The sequence below is a fragment of the Bufo gargarizans genome, chromosome 1 (genome assembly GCF_014858855.1).
Source record: "Bufo gargarizans isolate SCDJY-AF-19 chromosome 1, ASM1485885v1, whole genome shotgun sequence".
In the NCBI taxonomy this organism is placed as follows: Eukaryota; Metazoa; Chordata; class Amphibia; order Anura; family Bufonidae; genus Bufo; species Bufo gargarizans.
Window position 1 is genome coordinate 129,557,874 of NC_058080.1, and position 19,821 is coordinate 129,577,694.

A 19,821-nucleotide genomic window follows, 5' to 3' on the forward strand; every position below is an offset into this window, starting at 1 on the left:
ATGTACTTGTCTTTGGGTTTACGTACTGTATATACACTTGTCAAGTATAATATGGGTGCTAATGAGTTTTTCTTTAGAATGCGTTTGCCATAGGCAACATTTTCTGCAGAAGTCTCCCCACGGTGTGGATCAGCAAGGAGAAAACCTGTAATAGTATTAAATTACTATAGAATACCTATTCCTTCAAAAATACTACGCTGTCCCCATGCTTCAATCTGAATCACTACCACAAGTTTCTGAAAATAAACTGAATATAAAGCAGTGTTCTTTTCCGCCACCCTTAGGGCTCATGCACACGACAGTTGCTCGTTTTACAGTCTGCAAATTGCAGATCCGCAAAACGCTGATAACGGCCGTGTGCGTTCAGCATTTTTCAGAACGGAATGTCCGGCTCATAATAGGTCCATAATTTGGACAAGAATACCACATGTTCTGTATTTTTGTGGATGCCACACAACAGACATATGGATGCAGACAGCACAGGGTGTGCTGTCCGCATCTTTTGCGGATCAGATGGGGATAAAAACAACGGTCACTTGCATGAGCCCTTTTAATGGAGGAGTTTGAAGCAACCCCAAGCAGCAGCAGCCTCATTTATCACCGAAGACCAAACAATGTGCATTTCTACCGGATGGATGGAATAGCCCCAGCGATATAAATGCCTACAGTGCTGTCAGCGGGTAGACGCGAGCCTGCAGTGGTGTCAGTGGGTAGACGTGGGCGGCATACACTTGGCAGTATTATGGCCCTGTGCTTCCATGAGCCATTACATACCACACATTGAGGTACAGAAGGACTTACTGTACCTCCATATGCTTCCGATTTTATGCAGAATTTTCCCCCAAAAAAATGTGACATAGTGCATGAGATATTACAAGGTATGCTCCCCTAGATCAGAGTTTCCCAACCAGTGTGCCTCCAACTGTTGCAAAACTACAACTCCCAGCATGCCTGGACAGCCTTTGGCTGTGCGGGCATGCTGGGAGTTGTAGTTTTGCAACAGCTGGGGGCACACTGGTTGGGAAACACTGCCCTAGATGCATTGCTTCTAAGGGAGAACATTTCTGTTGCTGGGTGTGCCGCCATACATACTCCTTTATAATGCTCATCTTGAATAATATTGTTTCCCATTACTGTAGGTCTCAGGTGAGGCAGAAAAGACAATGACAATTATTGCTGCAAATTCTTTATTTTAGAAATTATTTTGACATAATTTTTTTTGACTTAACCATGATCCCATAGACACTAGAGAGAATTACTTCTATGACCCCCATCATATTGTTAGTGAAGCAAAACCATGGTTACTCAACGTGACTGTCAGCTCCTAAACGTCAGTGAGCATTGTAGGAGGTAACGATATCACCATACCCCATTCCTCCACTGGGCTCCTGAAAATAGGCAATAAAAGGCATTAGGACTCCCCCTGAAGGCCTCTCCATTATGTGCGGGTTCTCGGCCATCCTCTCAATGCATCTTACTACTAGTTTGTGGGAGCACGATGAGGGAACCGGGAATATACAAATCACATCATCAGAATCAGCGATCATTACACTATACAGATTAGATTGGGGGCTGATTAGGATCCACAAAAGTAGTGCTTCACTTTACAAGAAGAATGACCAATATGGCAGCAAGACAGGAAAAAGTGTTTACATTGCCGTAACCAGAAAACCTGCAGGATGGTTACGAGGGACATCTTGCTGACAACCCCATAGTAAAGGCTGTAGCTGTCGGGCAGGGTTTCTGTAGGAACCAGTCTGCCTCCAGCGACAGCAGCAAAGAATAGACAGGCTAGCCGCTAGATACTGGTGCAGGACATGCACTGCAGGGTGGATTTTGCAAAACTTCTGCAAAGGGGATGTGCCACAGCGGCTCCTAACAGCCAAACCAGATCCAGCTCAGATGCAGTTTGGAAAATGAAAGGAGCAACTGCACCGTTTTACCCTTGCACTAGTTTTGCTCCCCCCACATTGTATTTAACGGGGTATTTCCATTTTGTATAGTGATGGAATATCATGAGGATATCAGTAGAGGTCCATCCACCTGAAAGTGAAGGGGATGCATCACTGGTGCAGCCCCATACAAATGAACGGGATCTGCTGCAGTACCTTTCACAGTCAGGAGTGCTACCATGCAGGAAAGAACAGTGATGGGGGCATATTTTGGAATCAGTGCTGCATTAGGATTGGTGAAGGTCCCAGAGGTCAGACCCCTACCGATCGTAGCATGATAACATATCCTAGCAATATTCCATCACTGTACAAGATGGGAATACCCCTTTAATGAGTGTAAAGAATGGGGACTAATGTAATAATTTTATTTATAGTCCTGTTTACCAAACCAGTCACTGTAAAACAGATTTATTGATTACTCAATGATTGGGATCTTGGATTCATAGTCACAATTTTTTTTCCAGTTTTTTTTTCACCCAGTCTTTGGAAAGTTTGGTTTTAAGCTAATGGTCTGGAATATCCCATAAAATGTTTCATTGTGCGAATGAGCAGCTATTGTGTATTCAATTTAATCTGAAGAAGGGATAATACATAAAATATATGGTTCAAAAAAAGTTTAACTGTCCAGTGGCTTAGTCACCAAGGTCGATACATATCAAATACTGCAAAGACTTCATGATCAGACCGCAGACCTGTCGCACTCCTGCTCCCCAAACACTGTGAATGGGTGCAGGGGCAGACCCAGCACAATAAATGGTGAAAACCGATTAGAAAAATATAAAACTTCCGAAAATAGATCTGATACAAAGTGTCCCTTTTAAATAACCGTATACAAAAAAAAAAAAATGCACTAAATCCAGTCCTGGCTGTCCCAATGTGAAACAGGGGCCCGGATACAGTTACTGCGGGGGCCCTCTTTCTATACATGAGCCATTACACATCAAAGAATTAAAAGAGTTACATTCTGTAGGTCTATAAAAAATATATATATCAAAAATGCTTGTTTGGTCTTTAGAGATCACAACGTGAGGATTTTTGGAAGTGTAATGGACAAAGTGAATTATATACAAATAAATTATCTATTGTTTGCATCAAGTAATTAACCAAGTGCTACGTACCTAGAAAGAGAAACAATAGGTCTGGTAAGCTGGCCATACATTCAGCCGACCGCTATCCCTGCCTACTCCACCCACTTGTATTATGAATGGGAAGTAGGGAAAAAGCTGCTGCAGACATCTCTAGCAGCTCGGCTCCCTAAGCCAAATGATTGGGCATGTTGAAATTCAACTGCCTGATCCTTCTTTCTCCTGCAATCAAGAGAGAGACAGGAATCCCCCATACATATTGAGAGGATGATTAATGTGTATGGCCAGCTTAAGGGGGTCAGAATACTGAAGGTGTAGTAGCCAGCGGACAGATAAAAGGACGTGTTCATGTACAGTTGCAGTTGCGTTCATGTAAAGCTATGGTCAGCACAGGATTTAGACTCTGGCTTTCTTGTGAGGCACATCACCAAGGTTAATCTTGGGCATGTCAGCCGCCGTCGGTGTGAAGGGGATCCTCTTGGACGCCACCTTTTTCCCAATGGTCTCAACCTGGAAATCAAAGGAATCATAAGAAACAAGTTACTGAATAAGAATTATTAACCACTTCAGCCCCGCTAGGTGAAACCCCCTTCATGACCAGGCCACTTTTTACACTTCGGCACTACACTCCTTTCACCGTTTATCGCTCGGTCATGCAACTTACCACCCAAATGACTTTTACCTCCTTTTCTTCTCACTAATAGAGCTTTCATTTGGTGGTATTTTATTGCTGCTGACATTTTTACTTTTTTTGTTATTAATCAAAATGTAACGATTTTTTTGCAAAAAAATGACATTTTTCACTTTCAGCTGTGAAATTTTGCAAAAAAAAACGACATCCATATATAAATTTTTCGCTAAATTTATAGTTCTACATGTCTTTGATAAAAAAAAAAATGTTTGGGCAAAAAAAAATGCTTTGGGTAAAAGTTATAGCATTTACAAACTATGGTACAAAAATGTGAATTTCCGCTTTTTGAAACGGCTCTGATTTTCTGAGCACCTGTCATGTTTCCTGAGGTTCTACAATGCCCAAACAGTATAACTACCCCACAAATGACCCCATTTCGGAAAGTAGACACCCTAAGGTATTCGCTGATGGGCATAGTGAGTTCATAGAACTTTTTATTTTTTGTCACAAGTTAGCGGAAAATGATGATGATTTTTTATTTTTTATTTTTTCTTACAAAGTCTCATATTCCACTAACTTGCGACAAAAAATAAAAAATTCTAGGAACTCACCATGCCCCTCACAGAATACCTTGGGGTGTCTTCTTTCCAAAATGGGGTCACTTGTGGGGTAGTTATACTGCCCTGGCAATTTAGGGGCCCATATGTGTGAGAAGAACTTTGCAATCAAAATGTGTAAGAAATGACCGGTGAAATCCGAAAGGTGCACTTTGGAATATGCGCCCCTTTGCCCACCTTGGCAGCAAAAAAGTGTCACACATGTGGTATCGCCGTACTCAGGAGAAGTTGGGGAATGTGTTTTGGGGTGTCATTTTACATATACCCATGCTGGGTGAGAGAAATATCTTGGCAAAAGACAACTTTTCCCATTTTTTTATACAAAGTTGGCATTTGACCAAGATATTTTTCTCACCCAGCATGGGTATATGTAAAATGACACCCCAAAACACATTCCCCAACTTCTCCTGAGTACGGCGATACCAGATGTGTCACACTTTTTTGCTGCCAAGGTGGGCAAAGGGGCACATATTCCAAAGTGCACCTTTCGGATTTTGCAGGGCATTTTTTACACATTTTGATTGCAAGGTACTTCTCACACATTTGGGCCCCTAAATTGCCAGGGCAGTATAACTACGCCACAAGTGACCCCATTTTTGAAAGTAGACACCCTAAGGTATTCCGTGAGGGGCATGGCGAGTTCCTAGAATTTTTTATTTTTTGTCACAAGTTAGCGGAAAATGATGATTTTTTTTTCTTTCTCTTTTTTCCTTACAAAGTCTCATATTCCACTAACTTGCGACAAAAAATAAAAAATTCTAGGAACTCGCCATGCCCCTCACGGAATACCTTGGGGTGTCTTCTTTCCAAAATGGGGTCACTTGTGGGGTAGTTATACTGCCCTGGCAATTTAGGGGCCCATATGTGTGAGAAGTACTGGAATATGCGCCCCTTTGCCCACCTTGGCATCAAAAAAGTGTCACACATCTGGTATCGCCGTACTCAGGAGAAGTTGGGGAATGTGTTTTGGGGTGTCATTTTACATATACCCATGCTGGGTGAGAGAAATATCTTGGCAAAAGACAACTTTTCCCATTTTTTTATACAAAGTTGGCATTTGACCAAGATATTTTTCTCACCCAGCATGGGTATATGTAAAATGACACCCCAAAACACATTCCCCAACTTCTTCTGAGTACGGCGATACCAGATGTGTCACACTTTTTTGCAGCCTAGATGCTAAAAGGGGCCCAAATTCCTTTTAGGAGGGCATTTTTAGACATTTGGATCCCAGACTTCTTCTCACGCTTTAGGGCCCCTAAAAAGCCAGGGCAGTATAAATACCCCACATGTGACCCCACTTTGGAAAGAAGACACCCCAAGGTATCCAATGAGGGGCCTGGCAAGTTCATAGAATTTTTTTTTTTTCGCATAAGTTAGCGGAAATTGATTTTTTTTTTGTTTTTTCTCACAAAGTCTCACTTTCCGCTAAGTTAGGACAAAAATTTCAATCTTTCATGGACTCAATATGCCCCTCAGCAAATACCTTGGGGTGTCTTCTTTCCAAAATGGGGTCAGTTGTGGGGTGTTTGTACTGCCCTGGCATTTGAGGGTCTCCGCAATCATTACATGTATGGCCAGCATTAGGAGTTTCTGCTATTCTCCTTATATTGAGCATACAGGTAATGAGATTTTTTTTTTCCGTTCAGCCTCTGGGCTGAAAGAAAAAAATGAACGGCACAGATTTCTTCATTCGCATCGATCAATGTGGATGAAAAAATCTCTGCCAAAAAAAATAAAAAATGGAGGGGAAAGGCGTCTGCCAGGACATAGGAGCTCCGCCCTACATCCATACCCACTTAGCTCGTATGCCCTGGCAAACCAGATTTCTCCATTCGCATCAATCGATGTGGATGAATAAATCATTGCCGGGATTTTTTTTTTTATATATATATATATATATATATATATATATATATATATATATATATATATATATATATATATATATATATATATATACACACAAAGTGCTTGCCAAAGCATAGGAACGCCGCCTCCTCCTCAGCTCGTATGCCTCGGCAAACGTATCTGTCACTGCAGAGGAGAAAATCCTGTCTTGCAGCGCCGCATACACCGACTTGCGTGTAATCTGACAGCAGCGCAATGCTTCTGTCAGAATGCACATCGGTGCTGCAGCTGGTCGATCGGTTGGTCCACCTGGAAGGTAAAAAGACAAAAAAAAAAAAAAAAAAAAAAAACCAGGCCACAACGCAATAATTTTATTAACTTTGGAACAGAACATGTAACTTTAACTTTTGGAACTAAACATTAACCTGTTGCTTACCTGTTTTTTTTTTTTTTTTTTTTTTTACCTTTATAGAACAAACCTCTCCTTCCCCATGGGTCAATGTGCAAAGCGCAAATCGCCCAAAGATGTGGCGAAGTGCGTTATGCACTTTGTCCCATGTGAAAGGAGACGTTTGCAGCAGCTGTGAGTGAATGGGCCCTAATAGCCCTGTGTGCCTATCCTGGTGAGATGTGATCCCTATGCTAGGTGTACCTGTGTGTGGTACTTTCGGAAACACTCCCCTAAGCATAGGGCAGGGTGGTCGGGACAGTCAGGACAGAAATAGCGGGTGTCACGCCTTATTCCACTCCTGCTACAGACACGACATTTTTTTCGGGGTGGCGGTCGGTTTGAGGTACCAGCAACGACACTGGGGAAGTGTCGCTCGTGTAGACGGCTAACTACACTGGTGGATGGGGCCACGGAACCTCCTGGATACAGGAGGTTCGCGATGATCTCTTCCTGAAATTTGAGGAAGGATCCAGTTCTCCCAGCCTTACTGTAGAGAACAAAACTATTGTACAGAGCCAATTGAATTAAATATACAGACACCTTCTTATACCAGCGTCTGGTGCGTCGGGAAACTAAATACGGAGCCAACATCTGGTCATTGAAGTCGACCCCTCCCATGTGGAGGTTATAGTCGTGGACTGAGAGGGGCTTTTCAATGACACGGGTTGCTCGCTCAATTTGTATTGTCGTGTCTGCGTGAATGGAGGAGAGCATGTAAACGTCACGCTTGTCTCTCCATTTCACCGCGAGCAGTTCTTCGTTACACAGTGCGGCCCTCTGCCCCCTTGCAAGACGGGTGGTAACGAGCCGTTGGGGGAAGCCCACGCGACTAGTTCGCGCGGTACCACAGGCGCCAATCCGTTCTAAAAACAAATGCCTAAAGAGGGCCACACTTGTGTAGAAATTGTCCACATAAAGATGGTACCCCTTGCCGAATAAGGGTGACACCAAGTCCCAAACTGTCTTCCCACTGCTCCCCAGGTAGTCAGGGCAACCGACCGGCTCCAGGGTCTGATCTTTTCCCTCATAGACCCGAAATTTGTGGGTATAGCCTGTGGCCCTTTCACAGAGCTTATACAATTTGACCCCATACCGGGCGCGCTTGCTTGGGATGTATTGTTTGAAGCCAAGGCGCCCGGTAAAATGTATTAGGGACTCGTCTATGCAGATGTTTTGCTCTGGGGTATAAATATCTGCAAATTTCTGGTTGAAATGGTCTATGAGGGGCCGAATTTTGTGGAGCCGGTCAAAAGCAGGGTGGCCCCTGGGACGGGAGGCGGTGTTGTCGCTAAAGTGCAGGAAACGCAGGATGACCTCAAATCGTGTCCTGGACATAGCAGCAGAGAACATGGGCATGTGATGAATCGGGTTCGTGGACCAATATGACCTCAATTCATGCTTTTTTGTCAGGCCCATGTTGAGGAGGAGGCCCAGAAAAGTTTTAAATTCGGAAACTTGGACTGGTTTCCACCGGAAAGGCTGGGCATAAAAGCTTTCCGGGTTAGCGGTGATAAATTGTGTGGCATACCTGTTTGTCTCTGCCACGACTAAGTCTAAAAGCTCCGCAGTCAAGAACAGCTCAAAAAATCCCAGGGCCGAATCGATCTGAGCTGTCTCAACCCGAACTCCAGACTGGGCGGTGAAAGGGAAAACTACGGGTGCGGCTGAAGTTGGGGACTGCCAATCAGGGTTTGCCAGCACCTCTGGGATTCTAGGGGCTCTACGGGCAAGTCTTTGCGGTGGCTGCGACGGGGTCACTACTGCACGTGCCACCGTACCAGCTTCAACTGCCCTTCTGGTGCTCGCTACTTCACCAGGTTGTACGGCAGTGCTGGTACTAGGTCCAGGAAGGGCTGGGCTGCTGGTGTATGCCTCACCACGTAATCCGACAGCACCAGCCCCACTCTGCTGCTCTTGAAGCGGATCCTGCGCAACCTGCGGTCTAGCGACACGGGGCCGGGTACGCCTGGTGCTATCAGGGACCTCAGCCTCCTCGTCCGAACTTTGGGTCAGAGAGCCACTGCTTTCTACAGGTTCGTATTCTGACCCGCTGGATTCATCAGATGAGGGTTCCCACTCCTCATCCGACTGGGTCAGAAGCCTGTAGGCCTCTTCAGAAGAATACCCCCTGTTTGACATGTGGGCAACTAAATTTAGGGGTATTCCCTGAGACTACCCAAGAAAAAAAAAGCAAGCCTGTCTTACAAAGGGGAGGCTAGCGAAGTACCGGAGGCCGCTGCGGTTGATAAAAAATATCAAAACTGATTTTTTTATCGCCGCAGTGCGTGTAAAGTGAATGTGCAGTGATCAAAAAAAAAAAATTTTTTGTCACTGCGGTGGGGCGGGCGTGGGCAAACGCACGTGTGGGCGACCGATCAGGCCTGATCGGGCAAACACTGCGTTTTGGGTGGAGGGCGAACTAAAGTGACACTAGTACTATTATAGATCTGACCGTGATCAGTTTTGATCACTTTCAGATACTATAAAAGTACAAATGCTGATTAGCGATACGCTAATCAGCGAATAACGGACTGCGGTGCGGTGGGCTGGGCGCTAACTGATCGCTAACTACCTAACCAAGGGACCTAAACTATACCTAAAACCTAACGGTCAATAACAGTGAAAAAAAAAAGTGACAGTTTGCACTGATCACTTTTTTCCTTTCACTAGTGATTGACAGGGGGGATAAAAGGGGTGATCAAAGGGTTAATTGGGGTGATCTGGGGGCTAAATGTGGTGTGGTGGGTACTCACAGTAGATGTGCTCCTCTGCTCCTCTGCTGGAACCAACCGACCAAAAGAAGGAGCAGAGGAGCACAGCAGCCATATAACCCCATCATATTTACTAATATGTGGGGTTATATGGCTGCTGATTGGTTTTTTTAAAAATCAGCAGCCTGCCAGCCAATGATCGTGGCCGGCAGGCTGCTGACGAAATACTCTTCTGCGAAATGCCGGCCCGCGATGCGCATGCGCGGGCCGGCTGTGACGTAATCTCGCGTCTCGCGAGAGGACGCGCCGATGCGTCCAGGAGGAACTAAACAACCACCTCCCGGACGCATCGGTGCGTACAGCGGTCGGGAGGTGGTTAAGACACTTGGGTCAACATCTGGATGCAAACCCTGATGGGTCCTCAATAGACTACTACAAAAGGATTGCTAATGAAGGTCAGCAATGCAAAAGTAAGGACAAATGAAGAATCACGCATGGTCTGAAATACTTTTCGCACACTGACCATCCAGAACAATGCAGTCCTATCGATATTTAGAGAGGTCGATGTTCTTCCTGCTACAGAGAACTCGACCTCTAGTTGCCTCATGCTCATGACCATATCAGTTTTGCGGCCCGACGATTTTGTACTTTTTCCCCAGCTCTGTGGTCCTTTGAGTGCCACTACATGGTTTGATGTACCATTTTTAGTTCTTTTTTCTGTATTATTGAAAATATGTACATTTGTGCTAATAAAAATCTACAGTAAAAAAAAAAAAAAATCCTGGCTGTGTGTATGCCACCACTTTTCCAAAGTTCTGTAGAAATGTCCTATCCTTGTCCGCAAAATAGAAAACAATATGGTACTTTTTATTTTTTTTTGCTGTCCGCATCTTTTGTGGCACTATTGAAATGAATGCGTCCTCGTCTGGGGATTTCATGTGGATCAAAAAACGGTTGTGTGCATGGGGCATTATGTAGATGGTCAGCTTGACGTTCAAGGGGGGTTATCCTGGAAATGATATTGATGACCTATCCTCCGGATAGCTCATCAAAATCAGATCGGCGGGGGTCTGACACCCAGAACCCCTGCTGATTAGGCGTTTGAAGAGGCCATGCACTCTGAGTGCCGCGGCCTCTTCCTAGGCCATGTGACGTCACGGTACATCAGTCACATGGCCTAGCAGCAGCTTAGCCCCGAATGCATGGTTGTGAGCTGCAATACTAAGTACAGCCGCTATACTATGTATGGCGCTGTGCTCGGTAATCTGGGAGTCCGCAGTACTCACCAGTAGGGTTGAGTGAATCAGGTTCGGATTGCTGTATCCAAACCAGATTCTTTTAAAAACCTTATTAAGAATATCAGTTCCGTAGTGTACTACGGTAAAATGTATTGCTTCTGGGGATCTCTTTCCAAAGTTTCAGCAAATATTGCGAGATGTACTTCGTCTCGCTTCCATCACGTCATTTTGTTTATTCACATAGATTACTGTATCAAAATACGAAGCTGAACCCTGCTTTGTTAATGAGGCATGAACTCGAGCTCGGCTTAATATTCTGATACAGTAATTTATGCAAATAAATGAACTGACACGTGATAGAGGCGAGACGAAGCAAGTCTCGCAATATTTGCTGAAACTTTGAGAGTATCAGCTCCGTCCTTCTGTAAAACGTATTGCCTCCGCGGTGGTCTTTCCAAAGTTCTTAAAAGAATCAGGTTTTGATACAGCAATCTGAACCCGATTAGCTCAACCCTACTCACCAGCTCCAGCGAGCGCTACGGCTCCCTGAAACAGCTGATCAGCAGGGGTGCCAGGACTCGTACCACTGCCGCTGTGATAATAATGACCTTCTCCTGAGGATAGGTCATCATTATCATTTCCTGAGTTTCCCCTTTAAAATAGGCAATGTATTTTGGTGTATGCTGACTTTTACTGCAGTTCTACGATTTGACCCACAGATGGCAGCGCACACACACAAAATAAGTTTCCACATCTTTCCCACTAACGGCTCAGACACACAGCATGAATGCGCCAGTGTTATATTTTTGGGATAATGCTGTACAAGGTTTGCATTTTATAATGTAATGGTTACGTATATATGTTGTAATCATTTTAAGGAATGGAAAAAAAAAAAAAAAAAAAAAAGCTGTTTTTTTGCATGGATGACGTAGGAGGTTAGAACATCAGTCAGTTTTCTGACTCGTTGGGATGAGTCATGCTGGGAGAAAATAACAGATAAGTGACCAAAAGGGAACAGCCAAAATGATGTACATATTGCAGAATGTCTGCCTGGTCACACCCATGGGATGAATTCCTCATGTCTCACTTTTTACATTTTTTCTAGAAAAGCCGTGTATAATAAGAGTTTGTAGATGGGAAATGACTATTACACTATAGGAGCATTACAACACAGACACAACTAGAGTAGTAGTGACCCATTACATTAGTTCTACAGCAGACATTTTAGGTGGAGTGTACCCCCTATGACTCAAAAGGAAATGGTGGGCTATGTCTACACGAAGGGATCATGCCAATTTTAAAGCTGACATCATGCACTGATGATTTATGTAGCTTAAAGGGGTATTCCGGTTATTTCAAGTTACCCCCTATCCACAGGATAGAGGATAACTATTAGATCGGAGGGGGTCCTACTACTGGGACCCCTACCATCACAAGAGTGGGAAGCCCCGTAACCCCTGCCCGTTCGTACATGCGCTCGGCAATCTCTGGAAATCTCATAGAAATGAAATGAATGGAGCGTCCGCACGCATGGTCGACCAGCCACTCTGTTCACTTCAGAGGGGCTGAAGGGGTACGGGGCCCCCATTCTCATGACTGGTGGGGGTCCCTGCAGAAGGACCCCAACCGATCTAATAGTTATAGTATAACTTAAAACAACTGGAATACCCCTTTAAGGTCTCTAGAGCACTATTGAATGAACCCACCATTTTCAGAGGGACCAGCGAATAACGTAATGTGTATGGGGAGCTCCCAGATTCTCAGTTGAAGTTGGAATAAAAGAGGATTAAATTGAATTTCAATGCCCTAAGAGACAAGATTCTGCCGGAGGCGTCTGGTAGAGGCTTTCTCCTCTCTCCCCCCTGTTCATCTATAGCAGGGGTGCTCAACCTGCGGCCCTCCAGCTGTTGTAAAACTACAACTGCCACCATGCCCTGCTGTAGGCTGATAGCTGTAAGCAGTTCAAGCCTGCTGGGAGTTGTAGTTTTGCAACAGCTGGAGGGTCGCAGGTTGAGCATGCCTGATCTAAAGCATATGGCCACCTTTAGTGCAGGCACAGCTATAAGCAATAGAACTGGATAAAGTGGGGCTTCAGCTAAACCTATTAGGCTGCATAACCATGGTATTAATATGATTACTGGTACTTGTTATTACATCCTGTTCTTCATAGGTTAAAACAGCTTTAATCGTAATATTATAGGGGGTTGTCTCACCAAGACAAACCTTTTCCATATGCCTATTAAAGTATATGCACATAAGTGGGGTATACCTTGCTTAGGGCAGAGTGCCGCTATGTATCAGTGTCTCCAGCTTTGGCACATTACGTCTACATCCATTTACCCATATGTATAGCTGGCTGCAACTTTCCCTGGCAATATTGGCTGTAAAGGTGAAGCTGACTTTAACAGGAATCTGTCACTTCATACCTTCATTTAAATCCTCCTGACAAAGTAGACATGCACTTGTCAGCACATTCTAACGTTCTTGCTCCCATTTCAATCAATTCCCCCAATTTGGAGAAATCAGCCTTTTAAAAATATGCAAATTAGCCCCTTGGGGCAACGAGGGTGATGCACTTGCACACGAGGCTCGGCCCATCTTTTCCGGCTGTTCCCCCACCAGGTTAGACTGGCAGAGCCAAGCAGAGAAGCTGCACCCAAGCCTGGCCCTGAAGTCTCACGGCATCGTGTTTGGCGCACGTGCTGTACATGGCTGGAGTTCACCAGGCAGATTAGAACGTGACAAGTGCATATCTGCCACGTCAGTTCGATTTATATAAAGGTATGAGGTGACACACTCCCTTTAAAAGGGGTTCTCTGGGAATAAAAAATAAAATAAAAAGTTAAAGTAATATTTAAATATTTTCAGTATTATAAATACATTACCAAAATACCTTTCATTACTTATAATGTCTCGTTTTCTCTTTGGAGCAATCATCAAGGGAAATAAAATGGCTGCCGTCCTATTAGTACACACAAAACGTATACCACCCTAAAAACACAAATAAAGTAAATACAATCGTGCCATACTCACTATAAAAAATGTACTAATGCTCCGTTATAAAATGTGAGATTCTTGGCAAATATATTATGTACAAAAATTATCTGTGCCTGTCCGCCAGCGTCAAGGCAATCTCTTTAGGACAGGACAAAAATGTATTTGCCAAGAATCTCACTTTTCTAAAAGGTACAGTAGCATTAGTACATTTTATATAGCAAGTATGGCACTATTGTATTTACTTTGTTATTTGTGTTTGCAAAAAGCTGTTGCATCTTGTTTGTTTTCAGTTCATGAGGAGACATGAAGGGAGGAGGGTGGGGGATGAGGCTGATGAGCAACAGCACTTGTACGCAGTCTCCATTACCACAGTCTGTCCCGTCAATCCTCTTGTCTCCTCCTGAGCGCCATTCCCACAGAGATTCAGCTGAAGATCTTTTCAGCTGTATTCAGGATCATAATCCTTGACAAGTAGGAGAGGAGGATGAGGCAGCTCATTAGATCAGTGTTGTGAAGTAACTTGTCCTCATGTGCGATTAGGACAGGTTTTGTGTGTACTAACAGGACGGCAGCCATTTTATTTCCCCTAATGATTATAACTAATGAAAGGTATTTGGGAAAATATTTATAAGTATTTTCATTTTCTTAATTCTCGGAGAACCCCTTTAATGATTTTGCCATTTCATTATAGGTTCGATTGCAGCCTGTTAGCGGACTACACATTTTTGGGGGGCTATAAGAAACCCAATGGCATTGATTGTTCCTGTGATGGTCATTTATCTTATGGTAAAGAATGCAATCCCATCGATATACCTGAAATCCAATGTTCTGCAGCTCCCCATGAAGGTCATCTAGAACCCTGCGGCCATCAAATATGAATGCAGGCTTTAACATCTTAGAATGAATGCGATGGAAATCCAATTCCTACAACAAGATATGTGAAATGGCTGTCAGCTTTCATAGCGGACGAGGCATTAAACAAATAAGATATGTAACGTATGTGCAAGCCTTCAGGACTAATGTAACCATACCAATCCTAACTGCATGTTACTCCCACTATAAGATCAGAAATTTACATCGTCAGATTTACATTTCTTTTCTCACCTTGAACATGTCCCATTCTGTGCAGATGACCATAGCATGAGCTCCTTCACAGGCCTCGTATGGATCTGTGGAAATGTGGACCAGCTTCTCCACTGGGGGGGGGGGGCGAAGAGACATACATTAATGGCTCAATAGCTATGTTAACAAAAATCTATAGAACACTAAACAAATCTGGAAATAATTCAGTGTAATGTCCCACGTAGTGATTAAATGAGGTCAGGAAGGAGACCGAAAAGATCAAAGCCCTTCAATGACTGAAAATAAACAGCAATCAGCGAGCTGGTTAATATCTCCCATATGCATGGCTCCTGTCTCTAAGAGTCACCTACCTCGGTCATCAGCGGCCACTCCTGGCTGGGATAAGTCCATGACTATCTGTTCTCTTGGTACCTTGGGATCATATATGTGCAGCTTGGCACCTTCATCCAGTAGGTATTTACTAATGTAGATACTGGAGGACTCTCTGTGGAAGAGGAAAGGAACGGCTTCAGGTAATGGGCAATTCCTATGACACAAGCTGGGTCCAGTCTTTGTGTAGACCAGGGATGGCCAACCTAAGGCTCTCCAGCTGTTTGCAAAACTACAACTCCCTTCATGCCCAGACTTACTATCTGCTTACAGCAGGGCATTGTGGGAGTTGTAGGTTTAATGCCTGGTGTAGACCAAAATAAAGGGCTCGCTCCACCCAATGCAAAATTCAATTTTTTAATATCGGTGGGCAACTGACCTTGAAATCAATATTCTGAGCCAATATCAAATATGTCAAGTGATGGCAACTGATACATCAGCCTTTAAAAATGTAGGTGTCACATTGGCATGGACAGGTAGACAGTATCAAGCACCACAAGAGTATATTAGCAGGTGTAGAGGCAGATAATAGCAGCTACAACATGGTGTTCCTCTTCTGGCTGGATACAGCATTGGCTACACAGACAGTCCTGACAGATTTGTAAATCTCACTGCATTAGCATCAGGAGCCTAGTAGCATCAATTACCTTGTGTCACCGGTGTCCTTCTTGAATGCAAAACCTAATACAGCAATTTTTTTGTCTGCTACAGTGTTAAAGAGGGAATCGATGATCCTTGAGGTAAACCTACGTCTCTGATAGTCATTCATGTCAATGACCTGGAATGAGAACAATTGTGAAGTAGGTTGTAGTGTAGATAGAAATGTGTGAAAGACCTTTGTCCATCATGGGGTTCAGGAGGACAATACATAGAGATCAGGATACATATGATGACACATCGCTGCAGGTCTCTGAAAACAAACCAAATGCGGATGATCTCTAACTTCCCACATTTTATTATCCTGTATTGAGCCTCATCCATACAACCGTATCAGTTTTGCTGTCTGCAAAATACGGATGTGGTCCATGTGCCGACCACATTTTTTTTGCAGACCCATTGATTTCAAGGAGTCCTTGGTCTGCATTTGGTGGACAACAATGGACATTCAGGTGCAGAAACCACATGTATGATCAGTATGCTTTCTGCATCCATATAAATGTTCCAAAAAAGATAGAACATGTCCTGTACTTGGCCGCAAAACGTGGCCAATGGACCCAATAAATTCATGGGTCTGCAAATATGTAGATGCAGCACGGACAGCATTCGTATTTTTGAAAAACGCAATTTGTGGACAGCTAAATACATAGTCGTGTGCAACTGTGCATGAGACCTTTGGCTCAGTATTTTGTAAGAACATGGCCAGTAGACAGCAACAGCTGATCCATGTGCATTGTATTCCATTGGCACAGAAGGACGTTGAATGACCAGACCTGGTCCATCTTTTGTGCATAATCAAGTCGCAATGATCCGTATCAATACTAGGACTCGTACCAAAAGTGGCTAATGCACATGGCATGTGGTCAACATACAAGACAATTTGTTTGCACACCAAGTCAAGGACTATAAAACTGCTGAATGTTAATATAAGCTGCTGGCACAAAACCAGGGGAGATCCATACCTGCTGCCAGTATTTTGCAACTTCGTGCAAATTTAAAACTTCACACAAATAAACCAGATTCAGGACATCTTTCTGGAAGCAGCTACCACCAAAACCTAGACGTAAAAAAGGAATATTACACAAGTTTATGCAAAGTGCAATATTGCAATTCTTTACTTCATTACAGTATTTTAAGTCTTTTAAATTAAAGGGGCATTCTAGGATTTAAGAAGCTGTCCAGCGTGTTGTACCAGTTGAAAAAAAATAAAAATAAAAAACACATGTGTTTCAGCTCCCCACTGTCCTGTAAACTTCCAGACGGATGGAGGAGTGAAGTGCTGCTGCAGCCAATGACTGGCCTCAGCGGTGATGTATTCCAGCAGCAGATGACCAAGCAGTGACATGCCGCTTGCCGATGTGTCACCACTGAGACCAGTCATTGATTTCAGCATCACTTGACTTCATCCGTCTGGAAGTTTACAGGATGGGGATTGGAAGATCACTGAAGGGAGCACGATTATTATTTTTTTTAACAGTTACAACACATTGTTACCCACACTGGACAATCCCTTTAAATATTGATGGCCTAACTTCTTCTTCGGCATGTCGTCACGTCCATTGGTTAGATTAATAAAATACAAGTTATACAGAATCTTTTTCCACAAAATGATATATCAATCCGCCCAGCTCCTCATGCCCTATAACATTCTGCATGTAGAATGTGACAGGTTCCTCTTAATGCAAGTCTAAGGGTGGCCTTCAGCTCTCCTGAATGAAGCTGATGGTATGGATGCAAGTCTAAGGGTGGTCTTCAGCTCTGCTAAATGAAGCTGATGGTATGGTGTTCTACTTCACTTAGCTGCGGGGGGTCACAGTAAATGGCCTATCAGTCTCTATGATGTGCTAAGTTTTCTATAACTGGAGGAACTCTTTAAAATTATCACAATAGTGTAAGGTGACCCTACAAGAGACACCTGAGACAACTACTTTATACTAGAATAGCTTGCTTCATGGGGCAGGTCTACATTCTGAGCTTCAACATGCTTCACAAAACCACAATAAGGTCATTATTAACTACCAGAAAACCTATTGTACAGAACCACTCATACCATATAGACATTCTTAGGATCATATTTACCGACGCTGGCTTTAAGGAACTTGTTTCCAATTCTCTGGTCCATTCCAATAGCTCTGGCCACTTCTTCTACATCAGCGCCAGTTGCCTCACATAAGGCACTGATGGAGTTAATACTGCTAATCCTCTGAGCAAGGAACGCATTAGCAGCCTAAAAAAAACAAGAAAAAAAAAAATAACAAGTAAGGTAGGAACATGATGGCACATACCTCTACATGATGCTCCTACGCTATTCTCATGTACTTATGAACACCTACCAGTTTAGAAAGCTCAGAAGACCAAGTGTTGGTTGTTATAATCTTCTCGGAAGGAACCCAGTGTTCATATACAGCACACAGAGCACGCACGGCTTTCTGTCCCTCAGGGGTCTCATCTCCTCCGATTAAGACCCTGTCAGGGTTTTTAAGATCCTTAATAGCTGTTCCTTCCGCAAGGAACTCTGGGTTAGACAGCACCTTGGGTGGAAAGAGGATCAAACAATTAGTACATACAATATGTAATACTAATCATATACATGAGATCAAAATCGGTGTGATCCATGGGTTATCACATCTATAGGGCTGTCGTAACACTACTCAGCCAGATATCAAAGGAAACGAGGATTTCAACACGTTAAATTAATTAGCAGTTTAAAGGGAACCTGTGAGCGGCAAAAAACACCCCAAACCGCCAGCAGCACCGTTAAGTAGCTGGCAGTGTGTTTCTAATGAGGATTTTCTTCCTGCAGTCAGATGCGGTAAAAGCAGAAAAAAAAAAAAAGAAGATCTTTTATCCTCCATCCTCGCTATTTTTGAGTCACTCTTGAAGTCAAGCGGGCAGCGGCCTCCTTGCTTCGAGTCAAGGTAACTGCGCCCCCTTCCCTGCGACTGACAGCACTTATGCCCGACAGCCGGCTGTCAGTCACAGCGAAGGGGCAGGGAAGGGGGTGCAGTTACCTTGACTTGAAGCAAGGAGGCGGCTGCCCGCTTGACTTCAAGAGTGACTCAAAAATAGCGCGGACGGAGGATAAAAGATAGTTTCCCCCCCACCCCTGCTTTTCCCGCATCTGACTGCAGGAAGAAAATCCTCATTAGAAACACACTGCCAGCTACTTGAAGGTACTGCTGGCGGTTTGGGGTGGTTTTTTCGCTGACAGGTTCCCTTTAACTTCCTCTCCATATTGAATTAAACATGGACACTCTGGTCTTCTGACCATGTCCAGTCCTTGCACATGCGTAGTTGATCAAGACATGGACAAGGTTGCCAGCCTCTGTTTTCAGTCAGTGAATGGAGACATAAGTACCTGGAGATTGAGATTGGGTTTCGTGTTGGCATCAAAGATCCGGCGGATGCTCTCTGCAGCCCTCACAGGCACCGTGCTCTTCTCAGTCACAATCTTGTATCCATTTGAGTTCTGCACAATCCTTCGGGCGCAAGCTTCAATGTATTTAAGATCTGCAGCTCGACCTTTTCCCATACCATATGTTTTTGTCGGGGTGTTAACCTGCCCAAGGAGAGATCATCGCAAAGGTCAAGTCTAAATTATGCAAAAGTCATTATGCAAAGTTATGCAAATTTAGAAGAAGAAAATGGCTTCAGCAATTTACAGGGGAACATGTCTGACGGCAGGTGGCGGTATATGGATTTATGTGTCCACAGCAGCATGGATGGGCCTTCTTCCTAATCCAAGAACCGCTATACGCACACACAGTGACGCCATTATAAACAGCCCTGGTTTTAGATTAGTGCAGAGCGCCAATAAATAAGAGAACTTACAGAAAGGAACACGAGATCAGCCTCTTTTATTGCTGCATCAATGTCAGTGGAGTAAAACAGATTCTTGCCTCGGCAGGACTCCACCACCTCTTTCAGTCCGGGCTGCACAGAATAGAAAAATTCCATCAAAATCACATCATCCACCAACATTACAAAGAACAGAAGCAGGCAACAAACCGTGCTGAGGGGAGGTCAGAAGGTCATTCAGGCAAAGATTTAAAGGGGGACATTTGCCAAATCTGGCAGGCCAGTCTGTTGGTGGAAAATGTGGCAAGTGCTTTTGCACGGGTGATTTTGAACAAAATCTTGCAGCTTTTTGTGAGCTGCACCTCCCTGCGCTACTTTCAG

General features: G+C 43.9%; 1 protein-coding gene across 2 annotated transcripts in view; it reads right to left on the bottom strand.

The window, feature by feature from the left end:
* Positions 1 to 1,170: 1,170 nt before the first annotated feature.
* Positions 1,171 to 19,821, bottom strand: part of UGDH (UDP-glucose 6-dehydrogenase) — a 28,120-nt gene continuing 9,469 nt past the window's right edge. For both annotated transcript variants that reach the window (XM_044298416.1, XM_044298424.1), the window contains exons 3-12: positions 19,474 to 19,575; positions 19,001 to 19,201; positions 17,976 to 18,173; positions 17,722 to 17,869; positions 16,605 to 16,699; positions 15,633 to 15,763; positions 14,967 to 15,100; positions 14,638 to 14,729; positions 14,347 to 14,457; positions 1,171 to 3,547 (exon numbers count right to left, since the gene is read on the bottom strand). In XM_044298416.1, coding sequence (XP_044154351.1) covers positions 3,434 to 3,547; positions 14,347 to 14,457; positions 14,638 to 14,729; positions 14,967 to 15,100; positions 15,633 to 15,763; positions 16,605 to 16,699; positions 17,722 to 17,869; positions 17,976 to 18,173; positions 19,001 to 19,201; positions 19,474 to 19,575 — 1,326 coding nt within the window. In that variant the 3' untranslated portion in view covers positions 1,171 to 3,433. The remainder of the gene's footprint in view (positions 3,548 to 14,346; positions 14,458 to 14,637; positions 14,730 to 14,966; positions 15,101 to 15,632; positions 15,764 to 16,604; positions 16,700 to 17,721; positions 17,870 to 17,975; positions 18,174 to 19,000; positions 19,202 to 19,473; positions 19,576 to 19,821) is intronic.